We start from the raw sequence: 17,434 nt of genomic DNA, 5'->3' as shown, positions 1-17,434 counted from the left end.
TAAAAATAAAAACAAAAAACTGCGGATGCTGGAAATCCAAAACAAAAACAGAAACAGAAATACCTGGAAAAACTCAGCAGGTCTGGGCAGCATCGGCAGAGAAGAGTACAGTTGACGTTTCAAGTCCTCATGACCCTTCAACAGAACTGATAAATGGTTTCTGTAAGTGTCAGAACATACCACATACAGCTTTATTAACTTCAGGTTTTCTCTATAAGTTTTAATATCTTCATCTATTATTTTGGCTCATACATTTCCTGACTGCCCTCCTGCCATTTGTAGAATTTTGCCCTCTATCACCTGGACTGCCTTTCAATTATGACATTTAAACTTATTTTGCCAATTGTTCTCCGCAATGTCCTCAATTGTTAACTCATCCACTCTCACAACAGTTCAGTAGCTAAGATCACTGAAGTCATCAGCACAATGCATCAGCAATAGAAAAGAAAGAAAATGCACTCTTGGACTGTGCGGCCCAAAGTCTGCAACAGAAATCTGAAGAGTTGTGAATTTATGTAGAGCACTGGTCTGGTCCAGCTGGAATACTTTGTGCAATTCTCATTAATGTGATAAAAATACACCAAGACATTAGAAAGGGAGCAATAAAGGGCAACTAAATTCATAAACTGAGATTAGGTACCGGAAATATGAGAAAATAATGCAGAAGCTACCATGTTTGCACTGAAAAACAGATGACCTGGGTTGACCTTATAGAAGTACTCAAAATAGAAAAGGTTAGTGGCACAGTCATAAATTTCACATGAAAGTATAGCCTAAAATTTGGTAGAGGCAGAGCGAAAAGACAATTTAAATTTAAATATGCAGAAATAGAATGACTGCAATGGGACGTAGTGGAGGCTGCAAGTTTGTCAGCAATTTCAAGAGATGTTTTGATAAATACTTAGAGGGGAAACGACAGAGGGTATGACCAATATCATTAGACACTGGGAGCAGGTAATGGGGCTGCAATGATTTTGTTTTGTCCTGTACATTTCAATGTAATGCCATTCAGGATCACTTTGATGGAGATTATACATAAAGCAGTGTAAGAAACAGGCAAATCTCCTCAAATTAATACTGACATACTTATTCAAAATTCCTTACACAGATAAATCCACTACATAATGTGATATTGAGCCATGAAGGCCAGTTCATATTTACACCTGCACTGCTGACCTTTGCCAGGAAAATAATGGTGGTGCATCTAAAGAACTTCCTGTCTTCATTTGTTTTTTTTTGGTGAAGGGGGAGAAAATGGGGAAATGTTAAAAGGTTAGCTAATATTCCTGCTCTTAGTTATTATCCAGTGATCCATGCTGGGCAGACCATGTGTGGATGCTGGGTAACTGATAAGATCAGTCTCAACCATAACGCCTGACAGGAAAAAATATTTAAACCTCAGTCCTATGCAGCTTTTAGATATACATTTATTATCTATCCATCCATTTAAAATGTCGCTTCCACAGCTAATTATTTTTTAAAAATTAAAAAGGAATTAGCCACATTAAACAGAAAGCAAAAAAAATCATGTGTTCATTATTTTGGTTCAAGTCCTAACAAGCAAGTATAGGAATAAGCTCCAGTTAAACACACAAAGAAAATTAAAAAAAAGAACATCCACTCACATAAGTGAAACTTTAATGGTTGGAGTCCACAATTTACCCATGGTCTCTTAAATTTTACAAATCTCATAAATACAGTAGTAATATTCTCCACATTAGCATTTTTCCCACAAGACATGTTAAATCACTGCTGTTTCTCTCCAATGTTGTGTTATGAACAATCAATGCTTTGGCCAATATACACAAACATACCAAGATACCAAGCTGTCAAATATACTCGTAATTCTGAATACAGTTAAGCCATGAGCAAAATTGCACACAATTGCACAATAATCAATATTTTAAATAACTGAATAAAAGGAGTTTCTCAATCATTTGCAGAGAAAAACAAATGTGTTGCAAATAATCTTACACGATTTGTTTCCAAAATTGCTACATTTCTAACAAATCAACTTTACTATGTGCACTTGAAGCAAAACATAAGTTTTTTTTAAAAAATGAAACACCCATTAAACTAAGTATTAATAGATTAAAGTATTACCAAACCTCAGAAAAAATAATCACAGTACATTAAATCTATCAGTAATCATCAGGGCAGTGTGGTGCTACAACAAAACTTCACATTATAAATCACACTGGCTGGTTACAAGCATTTCCAAATAAGCTAGGGAAATAAATCAGCCATTTCTGACTACTATCAAGGAAATCAGCTATTCACACATACAAAATCCTGCAAATGCTTTTGAACTCAAAAGGTCTTTAAGCAGCTAGAAATGCATTTCTTCAGGCTAGTATTGCTAGTGGATCAAGAGATCCATGTGTAAAAACTCCTTAAATTTCTCGATTTTTGCCCAGGACAGAACGCAAATCTGGAGATGTCTTCTGAAAAACCCACCAAATACAACTTGAAAATTTTACAATAATGAACTGCTCCAACAAGCTGTTGCATAAAAGGAAAAATGCATTAATACTCCTGTTTATTTATATTTTAACTTGCTCAACATTAACTGTGATTATCTCCCAATCAAACGAAATATCCTTAATCTTAGCTAACATGCATTTGTGGAAAATGGAAAATTTAAAAAGTAGAATTATATCATTAGACACTGCAATACTTTAGGGGTTGGGGTGTCAAATAATGTCGTAAGCCAATGCCTCATTTCCTTTGGAGTTAATTTTCCATGTCATCAGTATGGTGCTTTTCTAAGAATGCACAAGCAGGCAGCTTTGAAAAGACAACTGTCACAAAAACCTCTTGTGCTGATCAATGCCTGTGACAAGCATTATGTTACAGGCAACAGTAATCAGCAATGCATTCCTCACAACTTTGAATACTTTAAGGGATCAACCAAGTTTAGTTCTCAGTTTCATAACAACAGAAAGCAATAACTGAATGATAACCCTTATCCCAGGTGAAAGACATGTCTTGCAAGCAGGTGGAGTTTTGGATATAGAAAGTCTCAACAACATCAAAAAAAAATACAGGAGGCTTCAGTAGTGCAGTGTTCCAGTGATGTGACATTTCTGAGGGTTTCTCCTACAGGAAAGCACTGGGATTTGCTCGTGGATCTTTCTGATTCCTGTATCTGTGTGTTAACCATACTCCCAGGATCTGAAACAAACATCACTCGCAAGTTATAAAAGAAGTTAATGTGCTAGAACATCTTGTTAATATAAAGTTAAAGGTGATGTTATAGTTCCAAGAAAAATGCTAAACTGTTGCCACACAAATACATACATATATATACACAATCACATTGAAGATAATTTTAACTTTTATCTCCAGGTGAAAAAGGATGAAGCTAATAGGTTGCAGTGGAAAAGAAAAATCAATTGAGATATAAAATGGGCAGTCAACATCACTCATTTTTCGCCCAGCAACAAAAAATAAAATCACCCTCCTCGGGCTTAGATTAATTTTACTCTGGACAGAAAAACACTGACTAAATTTGTGTACAAGTTGTAAAACATACAACAAGGGTGCTTTCTCATAAGGCGCATATGGCTCCAAATCGGCAGGATAGAACCACAATTCTCAGAGGTGAGATCGAGTCTAGAAGACCTGATGTAAATTGGCTCTGCAGAACTGCAGTAGGTCCAAAATAATTAACTTTTGAGTCACTTTGCACAATGCACTTATGGTCTGCATTTTACTTTTTCCCCCTGACCCCACCACCACCAAATACAAGCTCTCAAGATATGTAGCTGAAGTGCAACAACTTTTCCATTATTGAGCATATCTCTACTCAAAAAGAAAACACAATGGCCCACAAAAGTCAAAATCACTAAGATCCAAGTCACAGCAAATATCACACTTGTTACAATGTAAACACCTCTTGTGGTCAATAGGATAGCAGCAAACAGCAATGTTGATAACTATATGTTTCAACAACAAAGCTTATCAAAAATTTTCAAAAAGGGGGCAATGAATTTTTAAAATCATTGAGAGTTCCTGACACTGCTTATGGCATTACGTGCTCTGGAAGTATTTGATGTTTTCTGTCATGCCATACTAGACAATTAATATTACTTCTGGAAATCCTCCTAAATACATAAACTATATAAAACAGAGCTCTATAACAATGGAAATATAATCTTTGTCATTAACTCAATGTATTAAAATTATTTCAATTTTTCGAATCTTGTATCTTAATATCACTGCCGTTATTAACAGAATGAATTAGCTTTCTTTAAAGTTATTGCAAGTTTTACTGACCTCAGTGAAACTGAAGAAAAGACCTGTGCCACCAACAAATCTCAGTATTTCGCCAGCATAGGTTTTTAGGATCGATCCACATGGGTGACAGTCTTTAGTAGCAACACATTGCTGGAACAAGAAAAAAGCGGCAGAGATTGTATTTCTTTACAATTCACATTTTCAATAGTGAACTATGCATTTTTGGCTTCTTTGGCAGGCTGCGACGGTCCATTCACTTCTTAATAATTCAAAGGTGTCATATGAAAACAACAGTGTTGTAGGTGTTAATACAATGGTCATTTTACCTGTTTGTTTGCTCACAACTTCCTGAGAGGCAATGGTACTTTTGCCATCGCTAAGAAAGAGCTTACAACATTAGAATCAGAGAAATTGCAGCATAGGAGGAGACCATTCAGCTCATTTTGTCTGTGAGTTCCAGCTCACTGCATGTATTTATTACACAAAAAACATTACCCAAGTGTTATTAGGATCCATCCAGGGCCTCACACATGCAACTAGTGCATACTGAAACAGTCTAGGGCACTGAAACATCAAATGGATAGAAAATTATGGGCAATAACCTTCGATTTCCAATAGTCATTGGTCGTCTGCAGGCAGAGCCTTCCAAAAAGTATCCTTTGACAAAAAAAAATTCAAAGTGGCTAAAATTTCAAATGCACTGACATTTATTTGTACACAAAACCTCACCATTATGCCAATAGACTTTTACATCAATCAGCACCAGTAGCTTGACAGTTCAACTGAGTCCATAATTTTTGTCTACAGATTACTGAGAGTTCACAGATCAAGGGTTTTCCAAGTTTCCTATCATAGGAACATAGGAGTAGGAATAGGCCATTCAGACCATCGAGCCTCCTCTGCGAATCAATAGGATCATGGCTGATCATCCATTTCAATGTCTTGTTCCCCACACTATCCCCATATCCCTTTACATTATTAGCATTTAGAAGTCTGTCAATTTCTACTTTAAACACACTCAATAACGGAGCTTCCACAGCCCTCTGGGATAGAGAATTCCATAGATTCACAACCATCTGAGTAAAAGAAATTCCCCTCATCTCAGTTCTAAGTGGCTTCCCCCTATTTTGAAATTGTCTCCTCTGGTTCTAGGCTCCCCAAGCAGGGGAGTCTGGAACCATCTAGACCTGCATCATACCCTGTCTATCACTTTAAATATTTTGTAGGTTTCAATGAGATCATCTCTCATTCTTCGAAACTCTAGAGAATACAGGCCCAGTTTCCCCAATCTCTCCTCGTAGGACAGTCCTGCCATCCCGGGAACAAGTCTGGTGTACCTTCGTTGCACTCCATCTATGGCAATAATATCTGTACTAAGGGGACCAAAACTGCACACAGTGCTCCAGGTGCGGTCTAACCAAAGTTCCACAGAATTGATGCAGGACTTCACTACTCCTGTACTCAAATCCTCTTGCTAACATACCATTAGCCTTCTTAATAGCTTGCCTGCTGCATCTGCATGTTAACTTTCACTGACTTACTGATGAGGACACCCAGGTCCTTTTGTACATCTATACTTTCTAATCTCTTATCATTTAAGAAATACTCTGCACATCTGTTCCTCCTACCAAAGTGGATAACCTCTCATTTTTCCACATTATATCCCAACTGCCATATTCTTACCCACTCACTTAGCCTGTCCAAATCCTCTTGAAGCCACTTTGCATCTTCCTCATAACACACATTCCCATCTAGTTTTGTGTCATCTGCAAACTTGGAAATATTACATTTGGTCCCCACACCCAAATCATTGATATATATTGTGAACAGCTTTGGCCCGAGTACTGATCCATTTGGTACTCCACTAGTCACAGCCTGCCAACATGAGAATGACCAGTTTGTTCCTACTCTCTGTTTTCTGCCCATTAACCAATCCTTAATTCATGCCAATATATTGCCTCCTATTCCATGTGCTTTTATTTCTCTAACCAACCTCCTGTGGGGGACTTTATCGAAAACTTTTTGAAAATCCAAGTATACTACGTCCACTGACATCCCTTTATCAAATCTGTTAACAGCATCCTCAAAAAACTCCAACAGGTTTGTCAAACATTATTTCCCATTCATAAATCCGTGTTGCCTTTGCCAAATTGGATCATTATTATCCAGGTGTCCATTTATCACATCCTTTATAATAGATTCTAGTATTTTCCCTACTACTGATGTAAGGCTAACAGGACTATAGTTCCCGGTTTTCTCTCTCCCTCGCTTCTTAACTAGTGGAATGACATTTGTTACCTTCCAATCTGCAGGAACCATGAGAGAATATATAGAATTTTGGATGATGATCACCAATGTATCCACTATCTTCATAGTTACCTCTTTCAACACTCTGGGATGTAGAATATCAGGTCCTGGAGACTTATCAAACTTCAGTCCCATGAATTTCTCCAATACAACCTTCTTATTAATACTAATTTCATTCAATTCCTCATTCTCCCTAGTCGCCTGGATCTCTAAAGCTGGGAGATTTCCTTTATCTTCCTCAGTGAAGACAGACACAAAGTAATAATTTAGCTTCTCTGCCATTTCTCTATTCCCCATTATGAATTCTCCTGATTCTGCCTGTAATGGACCCACATTTGTCTTAGCCAAATGTTTCCTTTTCACATACCTATAGAAGCTTTTAAAGTCTGTTTTTCATATGTTGTGCAAGCTTACATTCTATTTCTCTTTATCAATTTCTTGGTCCCTCCTATGCTGTATTTTAAAATCCTCCAATCTTCAGGTTTACTGTTGTTTCTGGCAACTTTATAGGCCTTTTCTTTTAATCTCATACAATCCTCAACTTCCTTTGTTTGCCAGGCTTAACTGACTTTGCTTTTTAGGTTTTTGTGCCTTGGAGGAATGTATAATTGCTGTAAATTATGTAATTATTCTTTAAAGGCTATCCATTGCCTATGTACCATCATACCTTTTAATGTATTTTTCCAGCCAATTTGCCCCTCATACCTTCATAATTTTCTTTGCTCAAATTTAACACCCTAGCTTCAGGTTGAACTATCTCACTTTCAAACATAATAATATCATATTATAGTCACTCAATCCCTATAGGTTCTTTTACACCAAGATTATTAATTAGCCCTTTTTTGCTACATAATGCTAGATCTAAATCAGCTTGCTGTCTAGTCAGTTCCTCAACATACTGCTCTAGAAAATCATCCCTAACACACTCCAGAAAGTCGTCTTTGACAGCATTTGTAATCATTAGGTTGTCAAGAAGATACAATAATGTCTATACTGTTACCGGAAATTATTTTAAAATAGAGCTCTAGTGGTGTGTGTGTTTGTATCTTAATTGGATTAAAGCCAGCTGGTCTAGAGGCTTTGATGTATAGAAGTAGGTTTGAAATGGTAATTAGGTAAACATAGGGAAGTTACAAGGTGAAGTGTAAAGGGGTAATTTGCATTTTTAAATAAACCATTGAAAAGAATGAGTGAAATATTACACCTAACCAGAAGAAGCCAAACAACGTGTTTATTTATTTCAAAGCTTACTAATAAAATTGGTGCTATGAAAGGGGTTTCATTGTTAGAAGAGGTGAAGTTCAAAAAAACCTAGTGATAAAATGAGAATTTGCATTCAAAGAGGAAAATATGTATAAAGGAAGAGAAGGCTATTGGTAAAAAAGGAGGGATTCTAAGATCTGAAGCCTCCAGCCTGTAAGCCTCAAGCCGTTGTCTGAAAGATCCCAGAGCTGAAAGAAACTCATTTGGAGTGCGACTGTCCAGAGTGTGCTTTGCCAGGGATCTATTTATATCTATGAGTTTTACTGTTGCATTAACGAGGTGTAACTGAGAGTCAGATTAATTAGGGGATTTTTTAGAAGTTATTATCGCAGTAATTTGTAAACATATGTATGTACTTACAATCTTTTAATTAATAAATGTTTAATTTAGTTCTGTAAAAACCCTTTGAGACTCGGTGGTCTTATTATAACTGAATTCAAAGCCTGCATCTCGATCGGGTCCGCTCCATTTTACATAGGCCAGCGTACTTCACGACTCCCATACATAGCGGAAGTGGGAGGGCGACGGCGGAAGCGCTCAGGCCGCTGGGTCCAATGGCGACCTGTATAAAGAAAGGCCCTGGCAGCCTCAGAAAGGCTGCTCGCAATGGCTGGGCGAAGGGCTGGACAGAGGGGCAATGAAATCCATGCAAGTCCAGAGGGTAGGCCATTGGGGCCGGATGGTAGCCCTTCGGGGCAGGCCAGGCCAGAGGGTAGGGCGTGGGGCCAGTGTGGCCCTTGTTTTTCGGATGACTGCCTTGCTGCCCTCGAGGAGGTGGCAGCGCGGCGGGAGGTGCTGGTTCCCCAGGATGGGAAGAGGAGGCCCCCCCACATGACGAAATGTGCCAGGAGGTGGCGGCGCGCTCCCGCAACGTGGTGCAGCGCACCTAGATCCAGTGTCGCAAGCGCTTCAACGACTTGTTGCGATCTGGCAGGGTGAGTACAATGTTGGCATTGGTCATTTAACCCAGCAGATTGGCTTACCACATACCCTCCCCGCTCATAACATGGCAGAGCGTGCGAGGACTGGCGGCGGCCAGGCGCAGATCGCCAATCTTAGCCAGTTCGAGCAGGAGGCCATGGATTTGGAGAGGCGTCATGTGCCCAGGACCACTGGTGTTGGTGAGGCTGGGGTGCCAAGGCCAGGTATGTATGCCCAACAGTGAGGACAGCATTGTTCTCCCAACAGTCATAGCAGTGCTGAATGTTAATTGATTTAATTTTGCAATATGGCTTAACCATTGCTTATGGAAGGATGAATGCATAGTGATCTGGGGGACAGGGATGCACTTTGTCATTGTCTCCACGTTAACTGATCCACTGTCCTCATTCTTCTTTTCAGCACCATCGGAGCAGGGCTGGGTGGAGCAGCAGCAGAGGCCCCCTCTCACACCTGAAGGGCCTGAAGTCTCACTAGCATCACACCATCTCTGCAAGGCAGGCACCAGCGCAGATACTAGCACCTCGGTGGGAATTCGAACATCTGCTAGTGTCCCGGGGCACAGTGGTGAAGGCACTTCACAATCGCTGGAGGAGCTGGCAGGGACAGAGAGTGCCCATGGCACCAGCAGTTGGAGGACTGCAGGGGACCAAGCACATGCTCAGTCGGTGCCTGATGTGTCTCTGCAGTCGCCTGCGACGCAGCCGGGGCAGTAAACGCAGCCGGGTGTGTGGGAGCATCTGGGGTAGAGACATGAGGCTATGCTTAGCTTGGTCTCTGTGGTGGAGGAGTCTATGCGGACGATCGCCAAAGCAATGAGCCACATGTCCGAGCGCCATGAGTCCTCCATGGAGAGAGTGGCGACTCTTGTGGAGAGCCTCCTCCAGGAGACCCATCAGGGCTTCCTGGGGATGAGCTCTGACCAGCAAGCCCTCACATCGGCATTGACCTCAGTTGGTCAGTGCCAGTGTGGGAGGTGGTCTGGGCACCAGGTTTCCCAGCTCGATGCCCATCCATCTAAGGTGAGCAGGGAGTTCCGAAGCGACCTCATGTCGGCTCAGCAGCTGCCTGTTGTCTCTGTGGGCTCCTCTCAAGGCGTTCCAGATGAGGGCAGCAGCTCCTCTGCCCCTCTCCCAGTGACCGTAGCATCCGGTGGGCCTGCGACGATTGGGGAGATGCCAGCTGTGGATCTGGCAGCTCCCTCCCAGGCGGGGCCAGCACAGGCTCCACGGGCCAGAGGACAACCGCCAAGGTCATCGAGACCAACAGGACAGCAGAGTAAGCAAGCTGTCTCAGATGCCACTCCAAGCAATGGGGCAGCACCAAGAGGCAGCACCCGGAAACGAAAACATAAGGCACCTTAGGCACACCACAGGTTTTTCACGGGTGCTTTTGTGTTGGCCCGAGATGAAGTCCTTATGATTTGTTCTGATTTGTAACACTATTGTCTTTTTTTTGCATGTTTGTTTGCTTGACACATTAAATTAAGAAATGTCACCATGGCTGAGGGTGCCTCATTTCTTCTGCGCATGGATGGTTTCCAAAAATGTAAAGAGTGCTTTGTTGGACATTCAGCTTTATTAACAAGGCCCTTAGTTACTGTTCCTAACCTGGCAGATTTTGCACTTAGGTGTCGAGTATGGAGCATACAGCCCAGGCTTGTACTGAAGGTCCAACTGTGGTGTGTTAGCTGAAGGTTTGTTGGATTAAAGCATCCCGGGTGTCCCTGTCTCCTTGGAGTAGTCCCGGTTCAGCGTCCACCCCCTCAGCATTTCCCTGTGCATGCTCATCCTCGGACTCACAGCCGGACTTATCGTGTGCAGCCACAGTCACTGCATCGATGTCTTCATCATCCACAGTGTTCCTGCTTTCCAGCGCAAGATTGTGGAGAGCACAGCATGCAACCACCATCACCGACACACGATCTGGGTGGTACTGGAGTGCGCCCCTTGAGCAGTCCAGGCATCAGAAGCGCATCTTGAGAAGACCGATGGTTCTCTCCACCACAGCCCTTGTGGAGGCATGGCTCCTATTGTAGCGCTGCTCAGCTTCTGTTCTTGGAAGGCGGAGAGGCCTCATTAGCCACTATTTGGAGGGGATAGCCCTCGTCACTCGGCAGCCGTCCATCAAGCCAGACTGGAGCACTGAAGAACCCCGGCACCTGGGAGCGTCTGAGGATATAGGCATTGTGGGACCTGCCTGGGTACCTTGCACAGAGTTGTAAAATCAGCATCCTGTAATCACACACTATCTGCACATTCATAGAGTGGAAGCCCTTCCTGTTGACGAAGGCGCTGGGCTCACTTGCTAGCACCTTGATGGCCACATGTGTGCAGTCTATTGCACCCTGGACGCGGGTGAAGCCAGCAATTTCTGCAAAGCCTCTGGCTCGCTGTGTCTGGCTTGCCTGGTCCCAACGGAAGTGGATGAAGGTCAATGCATGCCTGAATAGAGCGTCTGTAACTTGCTTGACACAAGTGTGGACAGCTGATTGGGAAACACCGCAAAGATCACCCAGCGAACCCTGGAAGGAGCCAGAGGCATCGAAGTTGATGGCAGCTGTGACCTTCAGAGCCACTGGCATGGGATGTCCACCCACACAGTTAGTGGAGAACTCAGGCCCAATCATCTGACAGGTACAGTTGACTGGCGAGAGATGGAGCTTCCTTCGTCACTGCACCTCAGACATATTGAGGCAGCTGCTTCGCCACCTGTATACCCTGGCAGGAGGATATTGGCATCTTCTGCGGCCCTTTCCGCCTTGGTCTACCTCTTGGGCCTGTGCCCCTTGTGCCTGCGCCTGTCCTCCCAAAGATGGCTCCCCTGGAAGCTGAATTTGCATACCTAGTCTCCTCCCCCTTCTTGCCCTCCCTTCCTCCTCAGAGGAGGTGCCTCCAGTGGACAGTTCAGCTCCCACTCCCAGGCTAAGGGAAGGCTTCCTGAAACCTGCAGGCCCAGAAAAGATTCCTCACTGCAGAGTGCTGACCTGAAGGTTAAGAGTCCAGGAAAAGCAGCTGGTGTGCGTTTTGAAGTACTGCAATCATACAAGGCAGTTTCAATAACTTTGAAGAATAAATACTTGACAGTGCACACTCGCAACCCCAGTGAGCCCTTTTATCCCACCCATGGATGAGGTTTATACAAATGTCTCCTACCCACCTGCCTGTTGCGCCTGTGCGCTGACCCAAAGATTGCACGGGCGCTGAAAAATCAGCATCGATTGGTGAGTCAAGGGTCTTAAGTGGCCCGTTAATTAATGGCGGGCGCGTGTTGGCATCATCGCGTGCCCGCCCAACAAAAATATCGGGATGGCACACAGTGACGTTGGGACGCTCGCCCGACATCACCGCGCGTCATTTTACGCGCGGACGTGTGAAGCCCGCCCCTGCACGCCAACGGGAAATTCTGCCTGTACAAATTGCAAAAATTGATTATGACAGTTGTTTCAAGTTTCCCTCTGGGATTTGAACAACTCAGCATTTACCATCGTCTGTGTCATAATAAGGTTTATCCAGTCTATATGCAGATTGAAGTCACCATGATTACTGTCTTACCCATGCTACATGCTTCTCTAATCTCCTGATTAATACCATGCCCCACACGACCACTACTGTTTGGTGACCTATAAACAACTTCTACCAACGTCTGTTGCTGCTTTCTGTTTAACTCCACACAAATAGATTCCACATTTTGTCTTCTGTCAAAGCGATTCAATAAGTTATTCAAAAGAGCCTACCAACAGCACCTCTAAATTAAATAAAGATAAAGTGAGTTGTGATAAACAAAGTTCGATTTGGTCCTGGATTTTTGACCCTGGCAGATTGGAGGTGGGCAGGAGTTAATCTGGCTAGTGCAGATTTTTTTTTAGTTCCCCAATTCCAACCTGCTCCCGATCATTGTTTCTACATACGGTGGGTAGCCAATCAGGCCATTACCAATTTAATTGAGGCCAATTTCCAGTTAGCCTCCAGGCTCCCTCAGGCAATAACTCCTGCTCGAGTGCTGGTACAGCCATAAGCCCCATTGAAAAGGGGTATCTTGACCTCAGTCCACCTCTCCCTCCCAGCCCTTAAAGGTAAGGTTTAAAAAAGTTAGAGTGCCTTGATGCTGAAGTGCCCTCTCTTTTACTTACCTACCATTTCATCCTGTAGCTTCTTTCAAGCTGGATGGCCTCTGACTTGCCCTCCAATTTCAATAGCCCGCCTGTCATCCTTAACAGACAAACCTATCTCCAGGCCAATTAAGTGAGCTTCCTTGGGAAAATCCCAATGAGTGACCATCTCCGCCCTGGGGCAGGCTCAGGACCCAGAAACAGTCCTGATTTCTGTTCCTTGCTCCCATAGGAAAATCCAGCTCTTGGTCTTTACTCGTATTGCCTTAACAGATTTCATTTTTGAAACTGACAATATATCTACAAATGTTAAGATTTAGTGAGTCGTGATCTGCCTAAGGGTAGGTCCTCTGCTCATTTCTCCATGCCTCACAGTCTTGCACTTTTCTCTTCAGCTGCTTGCAGGAACCTCACATTTTCAATTTCACTTGTCTAACATTATCATTCTCTTTCTCCCTCTTGGTATACAATCCTCTAATCCTCCTTCAATTACTTCCTTCAGCAGGTTCTCATGCCTTAGAATATGGCCAATCCAGTCTTGTTGCCTTTTCTTAATGATATCCACTATCCTGAGAACTTCTTCTCTGCTCTTGTGTTCTCTCCAACTTATCCACTCCATCCTCCTCCAGAACCGCATTTCACTACTTTCTAGATTTTGGATATCCATTTTTCTTGAGATCCACTTTCAGCCCTTGCAACAAGACACTCCAAATCAGTCTTGATAATTATTTTCTCAATATCTCTCCTCATTCCTATGCTGAGCAATTCATGTTTCAAGAATGCATGCCTTGTCATTGCTATTCTAGTTCAGATTTCTTTGTGGAGGTAATCATCTTCCGACAAGATGCTTCTGAGATCCTTAAATCAACACAGTGACAGACTGCTGAATATGGTGCTCTATGCTGACCAGTGGATGTTATTATAGCAATGCACATGCCCACTGAGCACTCAGATGAAGAAGATGAGAAAGAGTACCAGAAACTGGCAGAGCTGATAGAAAAGGGGAAAGGAAACAGCTTCTTGCTGATCATGGGAGACTTGAATGCAGTAGTCAGTGAAGCGATGGAAATGAAGTTGGAAGCATTGGACTGGGTATCAGAAAGAGGAGAGATGCTGGTTGAGTTCTGTAGAAGATAGAAGCTATGCATCATCAATACCTGGTTTAAAAGCACAATCAGGAGAAACAGTACACCTAGGCCTGAATTTTTAGCTCTGCGGGCAGGCGCAATTGGCGGGTCTGGGATCAGTCAGGAAACAGGTCGCCGACCACAATCGGCCCTCGACCCCGAGTTCACACTGGCTGGCCAATTTATGACCAGCCAGCATGAAGCATGCGCTGAAAAGTTCAGCGTTGTCGGGGTGGGGGCAGGAGGAGGTTGGGTGATGACATCAACGCGGGTCTGGGCGAGCACTGAGAAAAAGCTCCTTGAAGGCAGAGAGTTGCCTTGTGGAGCTGCAGACAGGAAAATGTTCCAATCAAGTTTTAAAAAGCAGAAAAAGATTGTCCAAGCATCACATTCATAGATAATAAAAATGCTGCCCACAGATTTGTATTTTTATTTTATTTCATAACAGAAACCTCATCCCATCCTCGGATGAGGTTTCTTTAAAAATGTAGAAGTTGCCTGGCTGATTCGCCCATCTGCCAACTGTAAGGTTTGATGGGCAATAACAAATAGCAGAAAATTGCACTGTTAATGGGCTTAAATGCCCTCTTAATTGTCAGCAAGCACACTTCCAACTTTTGTGCACGCCTGCCAAGTGAAATATCACGCTAGTGCCCGATGATGTCATGACACTCGCGCATACGATTTTACGCCAGATTGGGTTGGGCATATGCCTGCCTGGTCAATGTAAAAGTCAGCCCCCAGAAATCATCTAGGGACTGAAGGGGTATCCAAAATGATTACATCCTTGACAAGCAGCGATAACGATAATGAAACAGCATTAAGAATTCATAAGCCTGAAAGCTAAAGACAGGGTTAGAGCAGAGATTGTGAATTGGATAATTCTACAGCCATGCTTCAGTTATGCCAGACCAACCAGAAACTTTAACAAAGTTTATTAAAGGTTCCAGATAAAGGAGTCTCTGGGGAATCTGTGCCATCTGTCGGGAACCTAACGAAGGAGATTCTGCAGGAGTATGCTGCTCGAGAGACGGCTGTCTCCAGAGACCTTTAATGGAATACGGCTTCAGGTGAATGAAACTTGAGGGTCGAATTGATCAAGTGGGAAATTGAGAGATCCAGGTTGAGTTGGAAAGTCAGTGGGATCACATGTGGTGCCACATTTGTGTGGGGAGTGATGTGAATGCTTGTAATCTCATGACTGTTATTGTTGTATCTGCTATTCAATGTGTAATTTATAGTTCAAACCGACTGTAATTTGCCTCTTCATTTACGTTTAGTTTATGATGATTCTAATGTGAATTAAAGCAAAAAAAGTAACAAAAAATGAAATCTTGTTAGTAATTTCTTCCTTTGGGGATCGTTTAATAAATTTGGTTATTTTGGTTCATGGTTCCCCACAGGGATCATAACAATGGTTAAAGGGAAGAGAGTTAGAAAGCCATGGGTCTCAGAAGAAATGCTGAAGAAAATGGACGAGAGAAGTGGAAGAACAAAAGCACTAAGGAAGGTAAACAAATGTATAGAAAACTAAACTAGAAGTTAAGAAGAGACTGACTAGTGAAGAGAGATGGTGAGGAGACCAGTGCAGAGAAGTGGAGGAATGGCAGAAAAAAAAAGGATGAACAGATGCTCTGAGAAAATAAAGGAATTGACTGGAGGAAGGAGAGGTATGCAAGTTCAAAGAGGAATTGATAGTAATGATGGTACACTGCTCATTGAACCTGAGGAAGAATAGATGGAAACAGTGCAAAGGCCAGTATGCAAACGATGCCAAGCCAATTGAACTAGAACCAGAGAGAAAAATAACATTTCCAGGGTGATTTAGGACCCAATATTCTGGAGTATGAAATATTTAAAGCTTTAAAAGAACTGAAGCCTGGAAAAGGAGGATGTGACGGAATCACTGTAGAAATAATAAGGTGAGAAGGCAAAATGAGAATCGTTAACTTGTGTAAGGAGACATACACGAAGGGAGACATACACGAAGGGAGACATACACGAAGGAAGAATGGCTGAAAGACTTTGAGAAACACAATGGTCCCAAAGGAGAAGGCGGCAAATACCACAAAATGTGAAGAGCATTGCATCATAACTTTGAATACACAAGAATCCAAGGTAACATTAAGATCCTAGCAAACAGATTGGAAGTCAAAGCCATTACATCTGCTGTGGTCAAATCAGTTTTACGAAGGGCTGTGGGACTCAAGAGGCTATGGCAGTGATGAGGGCGTTAAGTGAAAGAAGCATAGCATACTAGCAAGAAGTGTAAACCTGCTTTGTGTATTATAAAAAAGCTTTTGACTGGGTTAGCTGCCAAAAGCTGTTGAACATGCTGGAGGTTATCAAAGTTTACTGGAGAGATAAAAGAATGATTGTAGCTCTGTAATGGGACAGGCTGCTACAATCAGGACAGTATTTGGTGAAACTGAACCTGGTTCGGGGCGAGACAAGGTTATCACCATTACTCTTCTTTTAATTTATTCATTCACAGTATGTTGGCATCACTGGTTAGGCCAATATTTATTGCCCATTCCTAAATGCCCTTGAGAAGGTGGTGGTGAGCCACCTTCTTGAACTGCTGCAGTCCATATGATGTAGTCCACAGTCCACATGAACCCACAGTGGTGTTAGGAAGGGAGTTCCAAGAATTAATTATCATAATTACCATGATAAAATAATTGCTAGATTAAATACAGAAAGGTGTCAAAGTAGGAGGTCAATTGGTGAAGGTAGTGAGATTCTCAGATGATTAGGCCCTAGCAGAAGATATCCAGATGCTCATTGATAAAATGATTGAAGTGACAAAAACACATGGAATGAAAATTATGTAAAACAGATAAAAGTTATGAAAATTGGAAGAATTAATGGTGGAAAAACAGAGGACAAGATAAAGTGTCAAAACCTGGAAACTCTTTCAAGTTATCAACAGTCACAGATTGCATCTCTTTCGAGTACAATCACAGTTCTTGGTTTCCGGGAGTGGGACATGAACCCACAACCCTCTGATTCAAAGGCGAGGGTGCTATGAACTGAGCCACAGCTGACACAGGTACGTATCACACTCACAATCTGATAACATTAAGCCAATAAGGTATGAGGCTAGTCTGGCTGCCATGGTGATTTAAAGTGTTAATTGGCTTCCCAGAGAGAGAATGTACCAACTGAGATACGCCAATATTAATGCTGTTTAATTATGCAAGTTTCTAGGTCTATGAATTAATGGACAGGCCCCAGGAGTTCAGTCAGTTGAAATGGCAAGTCAACAATGATTGTTTTCATTCTAGCTATTCTAGGCTAATTAAACAAGAAATGTTGTTTGCCCACAGCACTTAGCACAGACCTAAGCCAGAGCCTTTGCAGCTGAGGGTTTGCCCTGCAAAGCTGTCAATTATCATAAACACAGACGAGAAAGAACTTGTTCCCCGTCTCTAAGACGATATGGGTG

At 42.5% G+C, this 17,434-nt stretch overlaps 1 protein-coding gene across 1 annotated transcript in view; it reads right to left on the bottom strand.

The window, feature by feature from the left end:
- Positions 1-1,618: 1,618 nt before the first annotated feature.
- tspan13a (tetraspanin 13a) overlaps positions 1,619-17,434 on the bottom strand; it is a 73,751-nt gene continuing 57,935 nt past the window's right edge. The window contains exons 5-6 of the mRNA XM_078538838.1: positions 4,279-4,389; positions 1,619-3,174 (exon numbers count right to left, since the gene is read on the bottom strand). Coding sequence (XP_078394964.1) covers positions 3,100-3,174; positions 4,279-4,389 — 186 coding nt within the window. The 3' untranslated portion in view covers positions 1,619-3,099. The remainder of the gene's footprint in view (positions 3,175-4,278; positions 4,390-17,434) is intronic.

The sequence above is a fragment of the Cetorhinus maximus genome, chromosome 3, assembly GCF_964194155.1.
Source record: "Cetorhinus maximus chromosome 3, sCetMax3.hap1.1, whole genome shotgun sequence".
Classification (NCBI taxonomy): domain Eukaryota; kingdom Metazoa; phylum Chordata; class Chondrichthyes; order Lamniformes; family Cetorhinidae; genus Cetorhinus; species Cetorhinus maximus.
Note: the sequence above shows the minus strand (reverse complement) of the source record. Positions and strands in the feature narration are given on the sequence as shown.